The sequence below is a fragment of the Cyclopterus lumpus genome, chromosome 4 (assembly GCF_009769545.1).
Source record: "Cyclopterus lumpus isolate fCycLum1 chromosome 4, fCycLum1.pri, whole genome shotgun sequence".
Lineage (NCBI taxonomy): Eukaryota > Metazoa > Chordata > Actinopteri > Perciformes > Cyclopteridae > Cyclopterus > Cyclopterus lumpus.
Window position 1 is genome coordinate 8,361,608 of NC_046969.1, and position 17,948 is coordinate 8,379,555.

Sequence of the window (17,948 nt, forward strand, 5' to 3'; positions counted from 1 at the left end):
AAAGTTACAGTAAGTGTGCAGTTGCTGTGGACCGAAGCAACACGAGATCAAATGAAAATCACCACATTAACGACCGATATTTAATCAGCAGTGTTTACGTCCTCTGTCTGGGACACAAAAAGACTGCGCGATCGCTGGCAGCGTTACCATGGCAACACAGCAGTCTGGCGGAGAAAGAAAATAAAGAGGAAGAGTGTTGTGGATGCTGCACCGCAATGGGACCCCAAACAGGTCATTTAATATATCGAAGTCAATACATAAACAGTCTATTTGAAACAATTTCACGGCAAGGCCCATTTTTGTATACGCCTTTGTGAATTAAATACTAATTAAAATGAACCAATTTTCTAAGACATTAGACTTAGTTAGGGCTTGTTATCGTATGTAATTCTCAATATATGATGTATTTTCCCTTTTATTGGATAGCGTACGGAGCACCAACAAGAGACCAAAGGAGGAAGAGAGACAGACAGAGTGCCCCTAACCACTCAGCAGCCATGACGCTGCACATTCAACATCTATTGTGAATGATTACATTCATGGGGCTGTGCCATGGAAATTTAAAAATAAAGGCGTATCCTAAAAGGTGATCCTATGCGTTGCTGTTTTTCGTTTGTTATCGGTTATATTGGACTGCTGATTATTGAATTGGTGTATTGTTCATCAAAACCAGTTATTCAAACAAAGTGTATGTGTGTGCGTGCGTGTGCGTGTGTGTGCGCGCGTGTGTGTGTGTGGGTGCTGTGACTGACTTGGCAAGTTCCATTATTTCCTGCGACATGCCCGTCAGCTGAGCACAAACTGTTAATGAAGAGCTCTCTCTCCAGAGTCTGATATAATTGTCGATATTTTACCATCTATCAATTTTTCACATCTTTCTCCCCTCCCACTCAGTCCGTCCAATTTGATTTAGTCCCTCCAATTTATATTTCGACTGTGTCGCTTCCTCCCCTTCAGTCACCATCAATCAATATCACCGTTGTTCATCGCTTTTCCATTTCTCTCTCTCCCTCCCTCTCTACATTTGACGTGTGTGTGTGTGTGTGTGTGTGCGTGTGTGTGTGTGTGTGTGTGTGTGTTTGCTGAGGGTGGATTTGGAGTTTTGTGTCCTTGTCTTAAAGGCTGTCAAACGTGTACGACAAAAATCCGACCAGCGTTCATTTCAACTGTCACCACACACACACACACATAATGTGTGTGTGTGTGTGTGGTGCCTGTGAGAGGACTCACTGCAAAAAAAGTGTTTGGGTCTGATGCAGATATCGACGTTTTACAGTAAATAACCCTGTCAGTGCTCTCGGATATATCTGTAATTGGCTCAAAATCAGACAGCCTATGTCGATTGATCAATCAGGCTCAAATGGCAACGTAAGTATCAATTCGTCCCGAGAAGAATTGATATGATCTGCTCACATGGCCCTATCAATCAATTCAGAGCACACGTTGACGGTTTTATGACGGTCTGCATTTACAGGAAGGCGGAGCGTAATATATATATATATATATATATATATATATATATATATATATATATATATATATATATATATTTTAAAGGCAGGCGGCAGCCCACAGACAACACGTGGGCCCGTGCATCAGTCCATGCAATCAAACGCCTCGCTGTGCGGTCTGCAGACCGCCGTCTGAGCCATTCGTCGCGCTTTGTAGCCGTACGGCGGTAAACAACTGACTCCTTGTAACGCAGCTCACCAAACGTGTATTTGCAAACCACTATCTATCTATCTATCTATCTATCTATATGTGTGTGTGTTACCTGTGTGTCCATGCAGAGGTGAGTGTGGTCGTGGCAGGGTGGGGGAGGTGCTGGACGTCACAATCAGGCTCTTCCTGTTGCTCGTCCGACAGCTGAGGACAAAAAAGAAAAAAACACACACAAACTCAGTTTAGTGAATTCATCGATGTTCACATTTTTGAATCAATAAAAGCAACTGTGTCATCTGCACGACAACTGTAACGGTTAGAAAGTCCAGTGGCTTTGTCAGCTCTGTTTGCAATGAACCACACACAGACACAGACACAGACACAGACACACACACACACACACACACACACACACACACACACACACACACACACACACACACACACGCCTGTGTCTGGCGTCTCTGAATGCTACCAAGCCTTCTTGGGACGTCTCTCCACACCGAGCCAGAAGGACACGCAAAGACATCAGATAGTCTCAATAATGCGGCACACAGCCAACGGTCTCCCGCTACAGTCCAACTTGTCTACATTAGTTTCATATAAATGTTCTGCTACAAACCCAAATATGCTGTCTATGCTGTTGGCTGTATACAAAAGAAAGATAATAAAACAGAGGGGGTGGTACTCCATCAGTTAATGAGTCAGTCAACAGTCCCTTTAAACAATGACTATTTTAACAAGGCAACATTCACAGAAAATACTGTCAGCTCTCTAATGCAGGACACGGATGTATAGATCATGTTGCCATGGCAACAATCATTTGATAATTTTGTAAAATGTATGCATAGTTATTTATTTTATTTATGGAGGAATGTAATCTGTCGGGTGCAGCTTTATTTTGGGCACCCGACAACCTTAGGTTTTTGATACCCATTTAGTTGTTCAAGAGATACACTTTTCATTTCAACTGAAATACTAGAAGGTCGGATATTAGTTTAGACTAAAAATAGTGTTTTGTTTTGCTCCTCTTCTCTTCCACTGCAGTGTTTTATTAGAAAATGACGACCCAGGTTCCGCTCATTCCGCTCATCCAGCTTCCCTCTGAGCTGAGATGACTGCGTCTTCGCCGTGTATGTGTATATATATGTGTGTGTGTGTGTGTGTGTGTGTGTGTGTGTGTGTGTGTGTGTGTGTGTGTGCGCGCACGAGCTGCTGCGCGAACGATGCCAGCAGAGAAAAGAAGAATCTGCTTTTAAGTTGCAGCAAGCGTCCCCCGGACAGAAGGGGAGAGGAGGAAATGAGGAGGCGGTCTTCGCACTTAACAGCTCAACACAAAAACAGGTCCAGCTCACAGGACCGTTCCCCACTGTGTTTGCTCTGTAGTTCACAGCCGAGCCGAGCGGGTGCGTAATGAGTGGAGGTGAGGATCGTCCAAATGACAGATGGAAGAGCGGGCCAGTGATGAGGCCTCAGGGTTCACTGGGATGATGCCCTTTTTAAAGTAACACAACGCTAAGCTGGCATGAAAGTGAACAGATGCTCTTGTGGCCGTCAAACCAAACGCTGACCTAATCATATGAGGGGCCGTTTAGGCCATAACTATTGAGACACTCTCACACGCACTACTGAAACACTTACACACATACTAATGAAACACTCGTACACTCACTACTGAAACACTTACACATACATACATACATACTCTGTAAATACTCTTACGCATACATATGTGAAACACACACGCATACATATATACTTCTGTGTCATATACACATACATATGAAATGCTTACATGCATACAAGTGAAACATGTATATGTATCTATCTGTTTTCAGTTATATGTATGTATGCTCTTACATGAGGATGTGCAAGCGTCTCACATGTATTCATACAAGTAATTTCAGCTCCAAGAGGACATGTCCTCTCTGCTTAGCTGCGTAGAGGAAGGAGAGAGGAGTGAAATGGATTCAGTTCACCTAAATGATTAGTATAGAAATGAAGATTTAAAAAAAAAAAAAAAAAAAAAAAAAAAAAAAACACATTTACAAAACTAACGTAATGAGTTGAACTACTTCCCCTTGGACCCTATGTATTTCTTTCTTAAGTGAAGGAATGGACACACACACACACACACACACACACACACACACACACACACACACACACACACACACACACACACACACACACACACACACACACACACACACACACACACACACACACACACACACACACACACACACACACACACACACACACACACACACACACACACACACACACACACACACACACACACACACACCCTCTGCGTTGGGTGTTAATTGGCCCATAACATCTGCTGGCTGTAATTATGGAGCTGGGTATTCTCGTGTTTCTGACAGGCGGTATGATCGCCAGACACGCGAAGCGATTAGGCCGAAGCCTTCGCTGCAGTCGAATGATCAGAGTGACGGTCTCTTCCTATATGTGTTGACGGTCTCTTCCTATATGTGTTGACGGTCTCTTCCTATATGTGTTGACGGTCTCTTCCTATATGTGTGGGGAACTATTGGACTTTTAGGCTGTAAGTTGACGGATATCTGGCAGTAGGATAAGGTTTAGGTACAGGTCAGGGGCGAGCTAATGGATTATGACCTGTGTGAAGGTCGTCTATGCCAAGCTTATGTCTGATTCACTAACCACCTGACAAATAATGAATACATGTGATGTATGGCATGTTGTGTGTGTGTTTGCCCTCTGTTGAGATGTGCAGCATCAGCAGTGTGAGCGTAGCATGTGGTGTACACGTAACACACGCACACGCACACACACAATTAGAGGAAAGGTTGTGTTGGATTGATGGATATCAGCCACACAGCAACGGCACATAGTGTACAGATAGAGGCCGATAAGAAGGGAAGTCACGACGAAGGAGGACACAGAAGAACAACCTTCAAGGGGAGGAATGTAAAGACGACACACACCGCGAGTCCCACCCAGACTAAAAGCACCGCTCGGTTTGTGCTACTTCATTTGCTCGCTCAGCTGCTGCCCACCGGCTGATGAACAAAGGCCCAGCGGCTGCCTCATCACGAGTGCGGATTTACAGCCCAGCCAGGCGTCAAACGCGCCTGTCAAATATGGAGTGGGTGTTATTAAGAGATGAGCAGGAGACAGGGAGGGGTCATGGTCAAAAAAAAAGGGGAGGGGGCAAAGGGTTGAGGTTAACGTTAACACTGTAGACTTGTTTCGGAGTTGCAGCACAGTTTCCCTCTCAGAAGAAACTGTGCTCCTCTAATTCTTTATTCTCCTGCAGGCTGTTTTGGATCCCTGCTGGAAAACATGTTCCCATTATGCAGAACTGACTGAAGGCAACATTTCTGTGAGTGTGTGTGTGTGTGTGTGTGTGTGTGAAGTGGTCTTTTTGAGTGCCTCTCCATCACCATCAAAGCAGCAGCCTGTCAGGTGATAGCACAGTGAGTGATTGCCACTTCTCAGTTTCATTACTTCTTTGGGTGAACCATCTTTTATGACTAAAACTTCTCCTAAGATTGGTCACGGTATTTTACCCAGGCAGGGCTGAGTCCTCATGATGAAGTCCTTATGCTTCCCCCCCCCCCCCCCCCCCCCCCCACTGTCAGAACAGCAGGGGTACACAGCCCTCCCTCTGAGCTGTCAGCCAGATGAAAGACGAGTTCAGCGTCATGGGAAACGCGCACGTTTGCTTTCTCTCCGAGATGAAACGATTGATGAGACGATCAAATTTATGTCTGGCACGGCTTAAAAATACACCAGCTAACACCTTTAAAGCTTGCTGATTATCGTGGTGGATCTCGCTGGTTTAATCCGGGCGTGAACAGAAATGTACAAACGTCGATTTGTGGCTTCAGAACTGCTTCTTGTTAAACAGTCGGTAAAAAGAGACCGCGTGCAGCTCGTCATCCCGGTTCGGGACCGTCGAACCTGTAACGGGGCTCTAGGGCCACACTGAACAAACAAGATTTCATTTGATTTAATTGTTTATTTTTCAGGGACAATGCACACCAATCAACAGTAAAACTGTAAGTGAGCCAGAGAGGCTAATTTTGATCTGCTGTCCCAGGCCAGATCTTTTGAAGGCAGCCAGAAACAACGTGCCAACAGTGCGCAGTCTTATCAGTGAGTTTTAGAGGTTTCCCATGAAATACGATAGGAGTAGAGCGGACATTCCCATTCAAAGCAACGTGGGCAGGCGGCCATTTCTCTGTACCGTTACGTGTACTCACTGGAGGAGTAACAGCTAAAACAAATGAGTGCAGTTGAACAACTTAAATGCTTCATCCGAACGCTCCCCAGTCACAGGCTTAAGGAAAGCGCATCGTTACCACCGGATGAGTGACAACTCAGTACCGGTGTAGCATTAAAGCGGAGCGAGCGAGCTGGCTCATTCCACCGCGGCATAATGCTACTCTGGTTACACAAGGTTACGCTGGCCAGCAGGCAGGTGGCCAGTTCGAAAAAGCTGCAGCCCACCCAGATGTTTGTTGTCACCATAACAGCGCACAACAAAATCGCCATTTTCTTTTTCGCTCATAAACAGCCGTGTATAAAGTGTTTCCACGTGTGTGTTTACTGCAGTGCTCCCTGCGATATGAGCGACTGCATTTCACCTTAGAAGGTAATAACTGTGTTATTGTAAATAACTCCTGTTGGCTTGTGAGTAGGCCAGCCTTCGTGTGTCTAATGCCGGGCAGGCACAGTGAGATGCCGCCCTCTCTCCCTCTGGAGCTCTTGTGTGGTACCAGAAGCATGGATACAACCTCTAGATTGCATATACATCCACTATAAGAGGCATGTTGTCACTGGATTAGACGGCCCTTTTCACTGTCTAATTTTGACGGGAGAGATAGTGGAAACCAGCGGTGAGCAAACAGCTGTGTGGGCGTTAAGCTAAACCACCTGACACACACACACACACACACACACACACACACACACACACACACACACACACACACACACACACACACACACACACACACACACACACACACACACACACACACACACACACACACACACACACACACACACACACACACACACACACACACACACACACACACACACACACACACACACACACACACACACACACACACGTATAAGCCCCCCACACACACACACACACACACACACACGCCTGCTAATACGCACTACAGCTAAACTCATTTCCCACAGTCCACTCAATGTTGCTGTGAAGCTTACGGCCACCACAGGAAATCAATGCGACGACCCACACCGGAGTGTGTGTGTGTGTGTGTCTGTGTGTGTGTGTTTCATCTTTATATTAACACCTTAACTTCGTAGTCCCTAGCTACGAAGTTAACGGCCCTGAAGGGAAAAAATAAAAAATAAGAGATGCAACCGTGGCTCGATTCTCTTTTGGCAATATTCTAAATAAGTCAATGACGACCATTTGGACCTCAACATCTTTTATTCGGTACAAATTGAAATGTGCCTGTAGCACTGCGTATCAAAAACTTCAAGTACTGAAAGCTGCACAATCCTCTGGTTTGAGTTTGCTGTCTCAGTCGTCCTGATTTAAATTGAATCGATGGTGTTGAGGAGAAAGTTTAACGTTAAAAGGGATACCGCATCCTATATTAAACATGCGCTATGCTCTTTTTTTTTTTTTTTACTAAAACACCAGCATATACATCAATCTTGCATGCTCACTGAAGGGGCCATGGCAACATACAAAGTCTCTATACGATGGAAACACATCAGACATCAGCCGTTGGACTTTTTCAGGGCCGAAACACGCTTCTCCTTCTGCACATGCGCAAACATTTGGCTGTTTCCTTCCATTCTTATTAGGATTTTGTATATGTCGCCATCACTGTTGTATATGTGCAACAGGAAGTAGAAGCAACCACTTGTTAAGGATTTGAGAGCTCTGTGTCGGATTAACTCTCTAATCTATGTAAATGTGCACGTGTGTGCGTGTGTGTGTCACATTTGAAACTGAACACATGAGAGAGGACCGAGACGAGAGAGCCATGTCGGGAAGCATATTATGTCTTAAGACTTGAGAAATGCCTGGAGAAGCACTCTCCTGGCTGTTTGGAGGTGCTGACATAACGACCTTGTCTTTAACAGTACGTTATCTAAAGATCAACGGCATGAAGATGTAAATATTTCCATTTCTTGCATTAGAAACACTGTGACAAGAAGCCAGAAACAGATCTGTGGACATCTGTAAGGACAAGGTCAGAAAGTAGCCGGAGAAATGGAGGATTGGATCAAGAATAACTATAATTTTAAACTTAAATTTGATAACTGTGGTTAAAAGAGGATGCCGATCTCTACCAACCCCTCAGGTCACCCTTTCTTTCTGTGGGACTCCTGGGTCCTATTTGTCCTGATTATAGCTCATCACGGGCTGTCGGCTCCAACCACTCCTATCCGAAAACGGTTACTATGCAGGAGTCACTTCACAACCCCTCTCTCTTCTGAAAAAAGACTCTCGAGACGAATACACACAACAGGAGGCGGTGACAAAGAGCAGAGAAGAAGAAATCTGTCAGTGTGTGTGTGTGTGTGTGTGTTTACCCCCGTTATTACAGGGAGGAGGAAGAAAATTGCTGCTTTAAAGTGATAAGTACACAGCTGTGTCGGCTTCCCTTTGCTGCTGGAGAAGCCACCATTGGCTCTGACCGACAGGGGAGAGGAAGGGGAGAGGAAGAGGAGAGGTCAGCTGAGGGAAAGACGGAGAAACAAGGCGAAGAAGAGATGACGACATGTGGTCGCATGCACGAGCTTCGACTTCCATTCCAACCTGGACGTGCATCGCAGATGCGCAAAACTGTACGCAGATAGAGAAAATGTAATCAGCGAGAGCGCGCGCGAGCCGACAGTGAGCCGACCTTCATGTTGGAGCAACTCCTGCAGAGGATGGATGGAGCGTCAGGAAATGAAAAAGAGGAACAAATTGAAAAAAAAACTAATCGAGATGCAAAAAGATTTAACGAGACGTGAGAAAGGAAAGGGGAGAGAAAAAAAAAGAAAGAAAAGACGCCGGTACCCGAGATGAAACACATCCGAACTAATAAAACAGAAAAGACGGAGTGACACTAAACGCTTACCTATTGGAGCGCCGCAGCATGCTCCTTTCGGGCAGTGAGAAATTGGAGAGCACCGTCCAGAAGGAGTCAGACATGCTAGCGCAGGCGTGCGACCATCGCTCTGACAACCCGGGGCGGAGGACGCGGTTGGCAAACAGACGCCGGCTTCCGCCTGTCACACCGGCGAGAGAGGGAGTGTGTGCGAGAGCTGCTGGTGTGTCTGCCCTCTCCTCCCTCTTCCTCTCTCTTTCCTCTGATCCTCTCTCCCCCCCTCCCTCCCACCCTCCCCGATGCTCTTTTTCTTCTTCTAACACCTCTGTTTCTGAGTGCAGCTCTGATCGACCTCCAAACACAGCAGAGCAGCGACAGAATGGTTTTGAACTTTAGAGATGCTTGACTCATGGAAGGTTATCGGCATCTACCTGCCGATAACCTTCCTATGAATGTTTGAGTAAAATGGCCTTTTTACACAGCGGGAACGGTTTCGTAGACTCGGGAACCTTTTTAGGAACTCCTTTCCTGCATTTAGACTGAGGGAAGCTGGATATGACGATTTATACCACGAGACATTTTGACACCGTCATTATTTGATCCCTTTAATATCTCTTATTGCATATCCCCACCCATACTGACATAGTTCCTTGATCCCAAAAAAGTTTGGCTTTCTGATGACCCAGGAACTTAGGAGTAACAACTACATACATTTCTCATTTATTTTTCTCCCCACTCATGAACCCTCCGATGTATCTTGCGACCCATTATGGGGTTCTGACTACCAAGTTGCCATGCTTATTGACACCGACGATATCTATCTCGACCGGCTGACTTTTAAATGAGAAACATTTAATATCCGGCAATTGGAGGAATGATTGAGTGATTACACACCAGGGTTTGATTGACAGCTCTCGCACTGGCCCAGATGAGTTTATTTGAACGCAAGCACCCTCAGTTTCTAAAATATCGCTCCTGGGCTCTCCTCAGTACCTTGAACTATTTGGATATTGGGGAGTAAAATGTCCTGATAAAGAATAAGCAGCAACACAAACTGACTTGTCCTCGACTGCAGCCAGAAGAAGACTCTAATACGTGGATGTTGTCTGGTGTCGTCAGCTCGTTAGTGCTGCAGTGTCAGCTGCGCAGTCTGACGGGCTGACAAACCCAGAAGGGGAGGGGCCGTCGGCAACGCAGGCAAACAGGAGTCAACACGCACACGCTTGCGAACAAACAGGTGTGTTATGAGGTGACACAGCACAGCTCTTACCTCCAGAGGAAGGGGTTTCCTCGCTGGTGAACAGGGGCTGACAGAGGGCCGTCAGAGGAACAGAGGGAGGGGGAGGAGGCAGAGGAGGACAAGGGGAAGAGGGTGATGATGGGGGGCTGAACGACGGAGGGATGAAAGGAAGTGGGGGACAGCAGGTGCTGGAGGAGGCTGCTGTTGCCGTGGCAACGCAGCTGAGCCGGCGACCAGATTCTGCCAACAGAGGAGGGAGGGGAGGAGGGAAAGAAAGGATGAGGAGGGGAGGAAGTGAGCCGGGTAAGGAGGGATGTGTGATGAGGACTGCTTGGCCGTGTGTGTGTGTGTGTGTGTGCGTGCGTGCGTGTTGTGAAGAGACATCAATATGTTCTTCAACATCTGTTCTTCCCCTTTTCTTTTCTATCCGCTCTGCTGCACCTCATCATGTTACATATAGTGCGTACTTCTACGATTACAACGTCTCAGTTTTACATGGAACTTAGTTTTGACTAGTGATTTGAATGGTTCAATCTAAAATAATGAATATCTGCAACGGAGACAAAAGTAATGTCTTAAAATGAGCCAGTGTTTGCCTGACAGCAGTCACTGTATGAGGAAATGACTCTGCAAAGACAGGCCAGCAAATCCACGATTCAAATGAGAAGTTCAGCTCTTGGCAATTAGGAGCTTTTTTGGTTTTTACTCGACAGTGGCTGACAGCGCTGAGGTCATACTGTTGGAGCATGTTGCAGCAGTGCCAGTGCTCTAGCCACTGAGCCGCAGCCTCGCGCACTAACTCATCACAGTAGGAAACGGCTGGATAGAAAGTCCTGGATGAGCTTCACAGAGCTCAGTCAAGAGTCCACGAGAAGTTTGGAAGTACAAAGACATACTCAAACAAAGACCTGCTCCCCCGTCTCAGGAAAAAGCACAGGGAGCCAGTGTGAGAAGTCCAAACTGACGTGAAAACTTTGAGGCTCTACTTTTAAATGTAAACGGCCTACACACATTTCCCCTGGTACAGAGTTCAGATGGCAGTTGGCACAAATCTGAAGGGGCATGAGGACCTTATGGTGGTCTCCATGTCCACCCCCACCGGGGACAGAATGGGTGAGGCCACCTGCTGGGAAGTCAAGGGCTACACACATTTTAGTACGTGCAGTGTTCCTCCTACATGATGTCGGGCCATCTGCGGTGCACCGCCACCGCACAAAACTCAAGGCAATTTCATAATGAAATGCATCTGGCACGCGAGTGGGGGGAATAAAACAGGGCTGCTGTCAGATATCGGAGAGCAGTTCGACCAGGTTTAAAAGGTCGAGTTTTGGGAAGTTTTCCCACAGGCGAGGTCACACGAAGACCATTTGGACGAGATTCATTTGCAAACGCGATCAGAATCCAGAGCCAACGCCACGCCGATCACACGCGACTGCACAGAGGGCGGGTTTTGTGTTTGTTTTCGTCTTCACGGGGACCAAAGCACATAGTTTCCCCCCCCCCCCCCCCCCCCCCCCCCCCCCCCCCCCATTACATTCACAGATAGGGGAGCGTCAATACAGCGGTATTTGAGCGGTTTCTAGTTTGGTTGAATGGCATTGATTACATGTTGATGGCGTAACCCTGGTGTTTGAACACAGACATCCTGGTCACCCATTGAGCTGATGAAGGACTTCCCTCCCTGCTACTATCTCACTCTGATACCGGCTCATGTTTACGTCTCCACAAGGTGTTCCGTTCCACCGGCTCGGTATGTATGTACACTATGCATGTTCTGTATTATGAGTGTAAGCCGAACTGTTCTCGCTCAGATATCTAGTGATAGTGACCTAGCCACTGAAACAATGTCTGCCTGTAAGGAATTTATTTTTGGGGCAACTTCTTCTCTCTTTCTCTCTTCCCCTACTAATCTTGTCAAGTTGTTATATTCAGCAAGCGTCGGTAATTTCAATTTCACAGCTAATAACAGAAAGGCATACATTCTGAAGAGAAACCAGAAAGAAAAAAAAGGTACGTTTACATCCAGATGTTTCCCAATTTCTGAGAAAGCTTAGGTGATTCTCTCTCATTTTTTGCAATATTTAATGACCAAAATATTAACGGTGGCTGCATTTTGTGTTGAATGCCAATTAGCAAATGTTAGCACGCTTACGCGCTAAATAAAGATGGTGAACAGTAGGCCTGCTACACATCAGCGTGTCGCAGTTGTCCTTGAGAGCACGTTAGAGCGTGAGTGTAGAGTTTCAGTCTTGGATGTAAACATACTGCAGCTACAAAGGAACAACAGTAAAAAAGGTACATGACTGGTCGCCTTGATATGAATCTGACTTGCATTCTCTCACACACACACACTGTCTTACTGGAGGTGGAGGCATGGAGCTCCCGCTCTCTCCTTCCTCCTCTTCATCTTGTGTCCCGGGACAGAAGGCTCAACTGTAATCTCTGATAATCCACCGGACTGCATGAGCTCATGTGTCCGTCAAACACATACTGCACTGTCCATCTTCCAGCTCCACGCTGGACCCAAAACCACCCCAAAGTCAGTCCTCAATGAGCCAAACCCCTGACTTTCACATATAAAGGAATGACCAGGGTGTGTGTGTGTGTGTTACGTCAGCACCAGCTCTTATCTCCAAGACAGAGACACACACACAGTTATGCGAGGTATCTGGGGTAGAGTGTTCCCTCACCAGCAAGCACAGGCTTGCTGAGTCACAACCTAACAGGCCGTTTCGAAAACACACACAAACACACGCAGCCTGTGGAGCCACGTCCAGAGCCCGCACATATTTATCTGAGCACACTAAGAAAAGCTTGTATTGTGCACTTCCTTCCTCTGTGTATGTATATATAAAATATATATTAAAATCCCCAAAAAGTCAGAGAGAACAAAAAGTTTGGAGTAGCTCCATCATGTCAGATGATAAAGAGGAAACTGGTCCGGACTAGTTTCTGGTAGTTGCTCAGCTCCTGCCACCGATCCACCAGGCGGAGGGCTCAGAGGGATGCTCCCATGAACCCGGGCGCAGAGTGCCTTCCCTGGGTGCAGTCTGCCCATTTAATCCCTCTCTTTCCTGGAAGTCTCAACTCGTCTGATCGCTGCGATCAGCCAGTCCGCTGTGAGACGAGAGGACTGACTGTCCTCGACTAACAGCAGAGGGAGGGAGGGAGGAGGGAGGGTGAGAGAGAGGGGGCGGAATAGGAGGGAAGACTGAGATGTATTTACTGCTATATACTCATTAGTTAGTTTGTATTGTCTAAAGAAAGAATTATTTTTGTATAAATAATGTATAACTGTATAAAGCAGAACTCATAAAGTTGGAATAAACAGTTACATTCCTTGTTTAGAAGATAATGGTGATTATTTTTTAATGACTTTATGAATGACTTTATAAGAAATTGTTTACAATTTGAATGATTTTTACTTACTGACTACTTATATTTACTTGTATTTACTACCATTTTATTGGCCGTTTAATCACTTAAAGTTAAGCTTATTCCCTGTATTAATTTTAAAATGACATTTTAAATAATAGTTATTATTAGTTTTAATTTACTTTTTGAAAACATTTTTGTTGGCTTTTAATACATTTATTATAGATTAGGTTTCTTTTACTTAAAAAAAAAAAAAAATACAACAAAGTTTAATACTTGACTTTTTAAGATTTGTTTAATTTTAATAACTTCTTTTAATTGTATGAAATATTTAAGGACTTTTTTAGACATTTAACCAACCTTTTCACCGATTTTTGTAAACTGCTTTTTTCAAACAAAAAAACAAACAAAGAAAGACTTTAAATGACTAAGCTTCCCGTCAATGAGAGGCCTGTACTGTAAACGATCCTGAACAGAGTCCTCTGGAAGCAGGAAAATAAACTAAATGTGACGAACTTCCAGGGAAACATCGACTTCTTTAGTCCTCTTCCAGTGCAGGTAGTTTTCATTTGATGAGCAGAACCTAAAACCTTACAGGGTAATCTCTCGTCCTCGCTCTGACTCCGGAGGGGGGGGGGGGGGGGGGGGGCCGTTGTCCCGATATGATCAGACCAGCTGTCTCTGCTCTGGTTTCTGAGAAGCACGGGGACACCGCTGACCCTAATGGGCTAAATGCAGCTCACAAGCCAGATTGCTAATTCATAAACAATGGACTGGATCACGGACGGCTCTGACTAGGGTACGGTTACTCACTCTCTCTCTCTCACTCACACTCAGTTAAGTTGGACTGATTACTGACGCAAGGATAGCCACAGGATACGAGAATGTCATTACACACCAACCTGGACGTGTGTGTGTGTGTGTCATGAGAATATGTTCCCCCCGCTCAGGTTCCTCCTTGTCACTCTTGCAAAAAGACTTTATTCTTGATCTTACCGATAGCCATCAGAGGAATGATTAATCTAATATATTTATTCAGATGATAAATTGAATTAGGAAAGTGCCCAACGGCACTGTAAAGTCCTCCGTGAGCTGTTGACATGGTAACGATAGTTTGAAGCACTCACTCCCAATTTAGAAGATCCTGCGGTGTGGACCCGGTGGGTCATGATGGAATATGTTCCGTTTGGGCGAAAATATGATCTAATCTGATTTGTGTGCACCAGATGGGGGAAAATAAAAAAACTAAAGCGACACCAATGCAGAGTGAACAAGTATTTGACTTGATAATCAGAGACAGGAGGCAGTTTCAGTACCATCACTTCCTCATCTGAATCCATTTAAAGAGCGCTGCGTCACTTCCACTAAGTCGACTCGGAGTTAAGATAAAAGCTGTTTTTATTTGGGGTTTTAACTTCAGCTACAGGCAAAAATGTATACTTTCCAATTTTTTCTATGGTTCAGTGATTTAGGATCTCATAAGGGACGTTGGTCAAATCTGGATTCTATCTGCAGACACATTTGGAGGAACAACACTCGATAAGGCAGGATGTTTGAGATGATTGTGCAAGTGCTGTCGGAGAAAGAAAGAAAAAAAGGCTCAGCTGATTGAAGTTAGTCGTACAGGGAGTACACGACGGACACGGTAATAACTGGGTGCGGGGAGCAGCCTGGTCTTGTGCTGGCCTAACGCCCCTAACCCAGTTACAGAGCCATATGTGAGGCCGTATCTGGAGGCGCAGCAGCCGGGCCTGCACCGCCACCAGAACCCTAAATAACTGAATTACAGGGAAACGAAGGGCCATGTTTGCTCTTATTCCGTGAGTTGTTTTTACCCCAGCTTCCCAGTCATTGTTCTCCAACAGCACCCGACACACAATGGAAAGCATCAAGTTTAGTTCAATTCCTCAAATTCAGGTTTGTTCAAATCGCAAACCTGAAACCTTCTACGGTACGGACAAAACAAAGCTGGCACGCACGTCAATGCTACGCGGTGTCATCCGACCTGCTGGTGCTACCGTGTCACGTGACGGCCACTGTGTCATTCGTTAACTACCATATGAACAGTAACGTGACCCCGAACTTAATTTAAGCCTTTCAGATGACTGGAAAATTAGTAAACTGCTTTCCTGGTCTCCAAGACGGAGGTGGGAACCCTGACAGCTCGTGGCTGGATACTTGACTGCAGGAAAGAGTGCTGAACGAACAGACCTGCACCTCAGCTGTAAGGCAGCGCCGGGGAACTCCAGGGTGAGTTGCAATGACGACATTGTACAGACAGAGCTTATGCTCCAGCAGTCCTGGAAGCACGACTTTTGTTTCCAAACATGAAGAACTTTTTGTGCAGGACGGTAAATCAGCTGCCTGGCGCGCGCACGTGTGCGCGTCCAAATGCACGCATACGCACACGCACAAAATTCAGTTTATTTTCACACAGCTATAAATAGATCTGCATCTATACACAGTGGGATGCTCAGCTGTTCTGGCACACAAACACACATACCTGGACTTAGTGGCTTATAAACCCTGTCCTTTAACCCTTTACTGGAAGCTGTCTGTATAACTTGATAGCCGAGACAAAATGAACACAAACAAACGGTGGTTTCCCAGTGATACTTAAAAGGATTAGTAAGTGACTGTGTGAGGCTGACAACGGCAGACAAACACCTACTGGAACAGATTTCAGGACAGACACTCAAAGTCTCCCTGGACGGACAATTAAATGTGAACAGCGTCTCCTCCGCTGGCAGTCCAAAGTCTGCACCCTGTACCACATCATGCAGGACACGCATCTGTGTTTGGTTCATTGCATTTCACTTCCCAAACAACACCTCTGGAAAAACCAACAACGCAGACAGGACGGGCTCTCATCTTGATGGAAGACAGAGGGGACGATGGGTACTTACAAACTGCCTCTCCTGGGAAGGCTCAGCTCCTTCTGAAATAGAGAGAGAGAGAGAGAGAGAGAAAGAGAGGATTTAATTTTTTTTGTTGACCTCTTTGCAAACAATCATCAACAATCAGACAGTTTGGTCACAAGCGGTCAGTACCGGTGTTTGGCCAACAGGCGTCGCTGTGACATCGCTTCACAAGGAAGCTCCAGCATGAGCTGTCGTGTTTAAAGGCTGATGATGTGCTTACAAGCTACTAAAGGATTTGTGGTGCGATTGCACACGTGACAATGTGCATATGTTGCATAGCATGCGCAGTACAATATTTCATTTTCAAATAATATATTATTTTCGATAATCCCAAACACACTAAAGTGCACAACGCCCAGAAACCCGAGCATCGTAAAGACCCCGCCGGACGTCTACCCTCTGAATCACCACAAAGATTAAGACGACCTGTGTGTGTCCGTCCACGTGTGGAAAGGTGGGTTTCGTTTGTGCACCTGAGCTGCACTTTCAACAAGCAGCCACACGGGGGCGGAGGAGCACCGACACAGCTGCTCATTACGACAATGCTTATGAGAGGCAGGCCGCCACTTGTGAATCTGAGTGTTAACATCTTCTAGTCAGAAAAAAAAAAGAAAAGTACGCTTTGGATTGTATGAATTTTGTATTTGATCTGAAAGTGCAGCACATAATTCATGTACACAACCTGTAACCTGACGGTGCCTTGCAACAGCTTGACAAAACAGACCACAGACGTCCTGGAGAGCACCACCTGGCCAACAGCACCAATCAGAGAGTGTGTGTGTGTCAATTGAAACCATGTTGAAGTTCCCAAAGTAGGTCAACAGCTGGTTTTACTTTGAAAATAAATACATAACACAGTTAAGACCTTCATCAGCGTGCACAGTGCAGCAATACTGCATTCAGCCAGCAGGACACATACCAGTCACCAGTCACCAGTCACCAGTCACCAGTCACCAGTCACCAGTCACCAGTCACCAGTCACCAGTCACGACAGACACTGTGTGTGTGTGTGCGTGTCATCATAGCATAATGTGCTCCTGCTGTATTGCAAACTTACACAGGCAGGTGTATAACTATACAATTATTTTCATTACGCATTAATCTTCCTATTATTTTATAATTAATCAATTCATTGTTTAGTTTACATATATATTTTTTCCATTGTGAGAAATGGCACATTTTTATGTTAAAACACAAAAAAACTAAACTTATATAAAATAATAACATAAAACAAATGGATAAGTTATCAAAGTAGTTGCTGGTTAACTCTCGACTAACCAGCTCATTTTAAACAGCACTAAAAGTGACCACGTGGAAGTGTACAGAAATGCTGCATTCAAGTGCGACCTTACTGCGCGTAAAAATGACTTCCCTTGTCAGATGCGGCTATCCCAACATAAACAAAGGGCAACAGAGTCGGGACGGTTGTTTCTAATCGTTCTAGAGTCTCACATGTATGCTGCGCTCTGACTAATTAGAGGAGCCTTTAAAAAAAGAAAAAAAACTCGACACACACACACACACACACACACACACACACACACACACACACACACACACACACACACACACACACACACACACACACACACACACACACACACACACACACACACACACACACACACACACACACACACACACACACACACACACACACACACA

The 17,948-nt window shown here is 45.5% G+C and overlaps 1 protein-coding gene across 7 annotated transcripts in view; it reads right to left on the minus strand.

The window, feature by feature from the left end:
* The window catches only part of mast2 (microtubule associated serine/threonine kinase 2), a 127,890-nt gene that overhangs the window by 35,124 nt on the left and 74,818 nt on the right, over nucleotides 1–17,948 (minus strand). For 2 of the 7 annotated variants that reach the window (XM_034531410.1, XM_034531409.1), the window contains exons 4-6: nucleotides 16,269–16,300; nucleotides 10,018–10,227; nucleotides 1,775–1,866 (exon numbers count right to left, since the gene is read on the minus strand). In XM_034531410.1, coding sequence (XP_034387301.1) covers nucleotides 1,775–1,866; nucleotides 10,018–10,227; nucleotides 16,269–16,300 — 334 coding nt within the window. Of the gene's footprint in view, nucleotides 1–1,774; nucleotides 1,867–10,017; nucleotides 10,228–12,347; nucleotides 13,120–16,268; nucleotides 16,301–17,948 lie in introns of those variants that run through there. The other 5 variants (XM_034531413.1, XM_034531411.1, XM_034531414.1 and 2 more) reach the window with 4 other exon arrangements.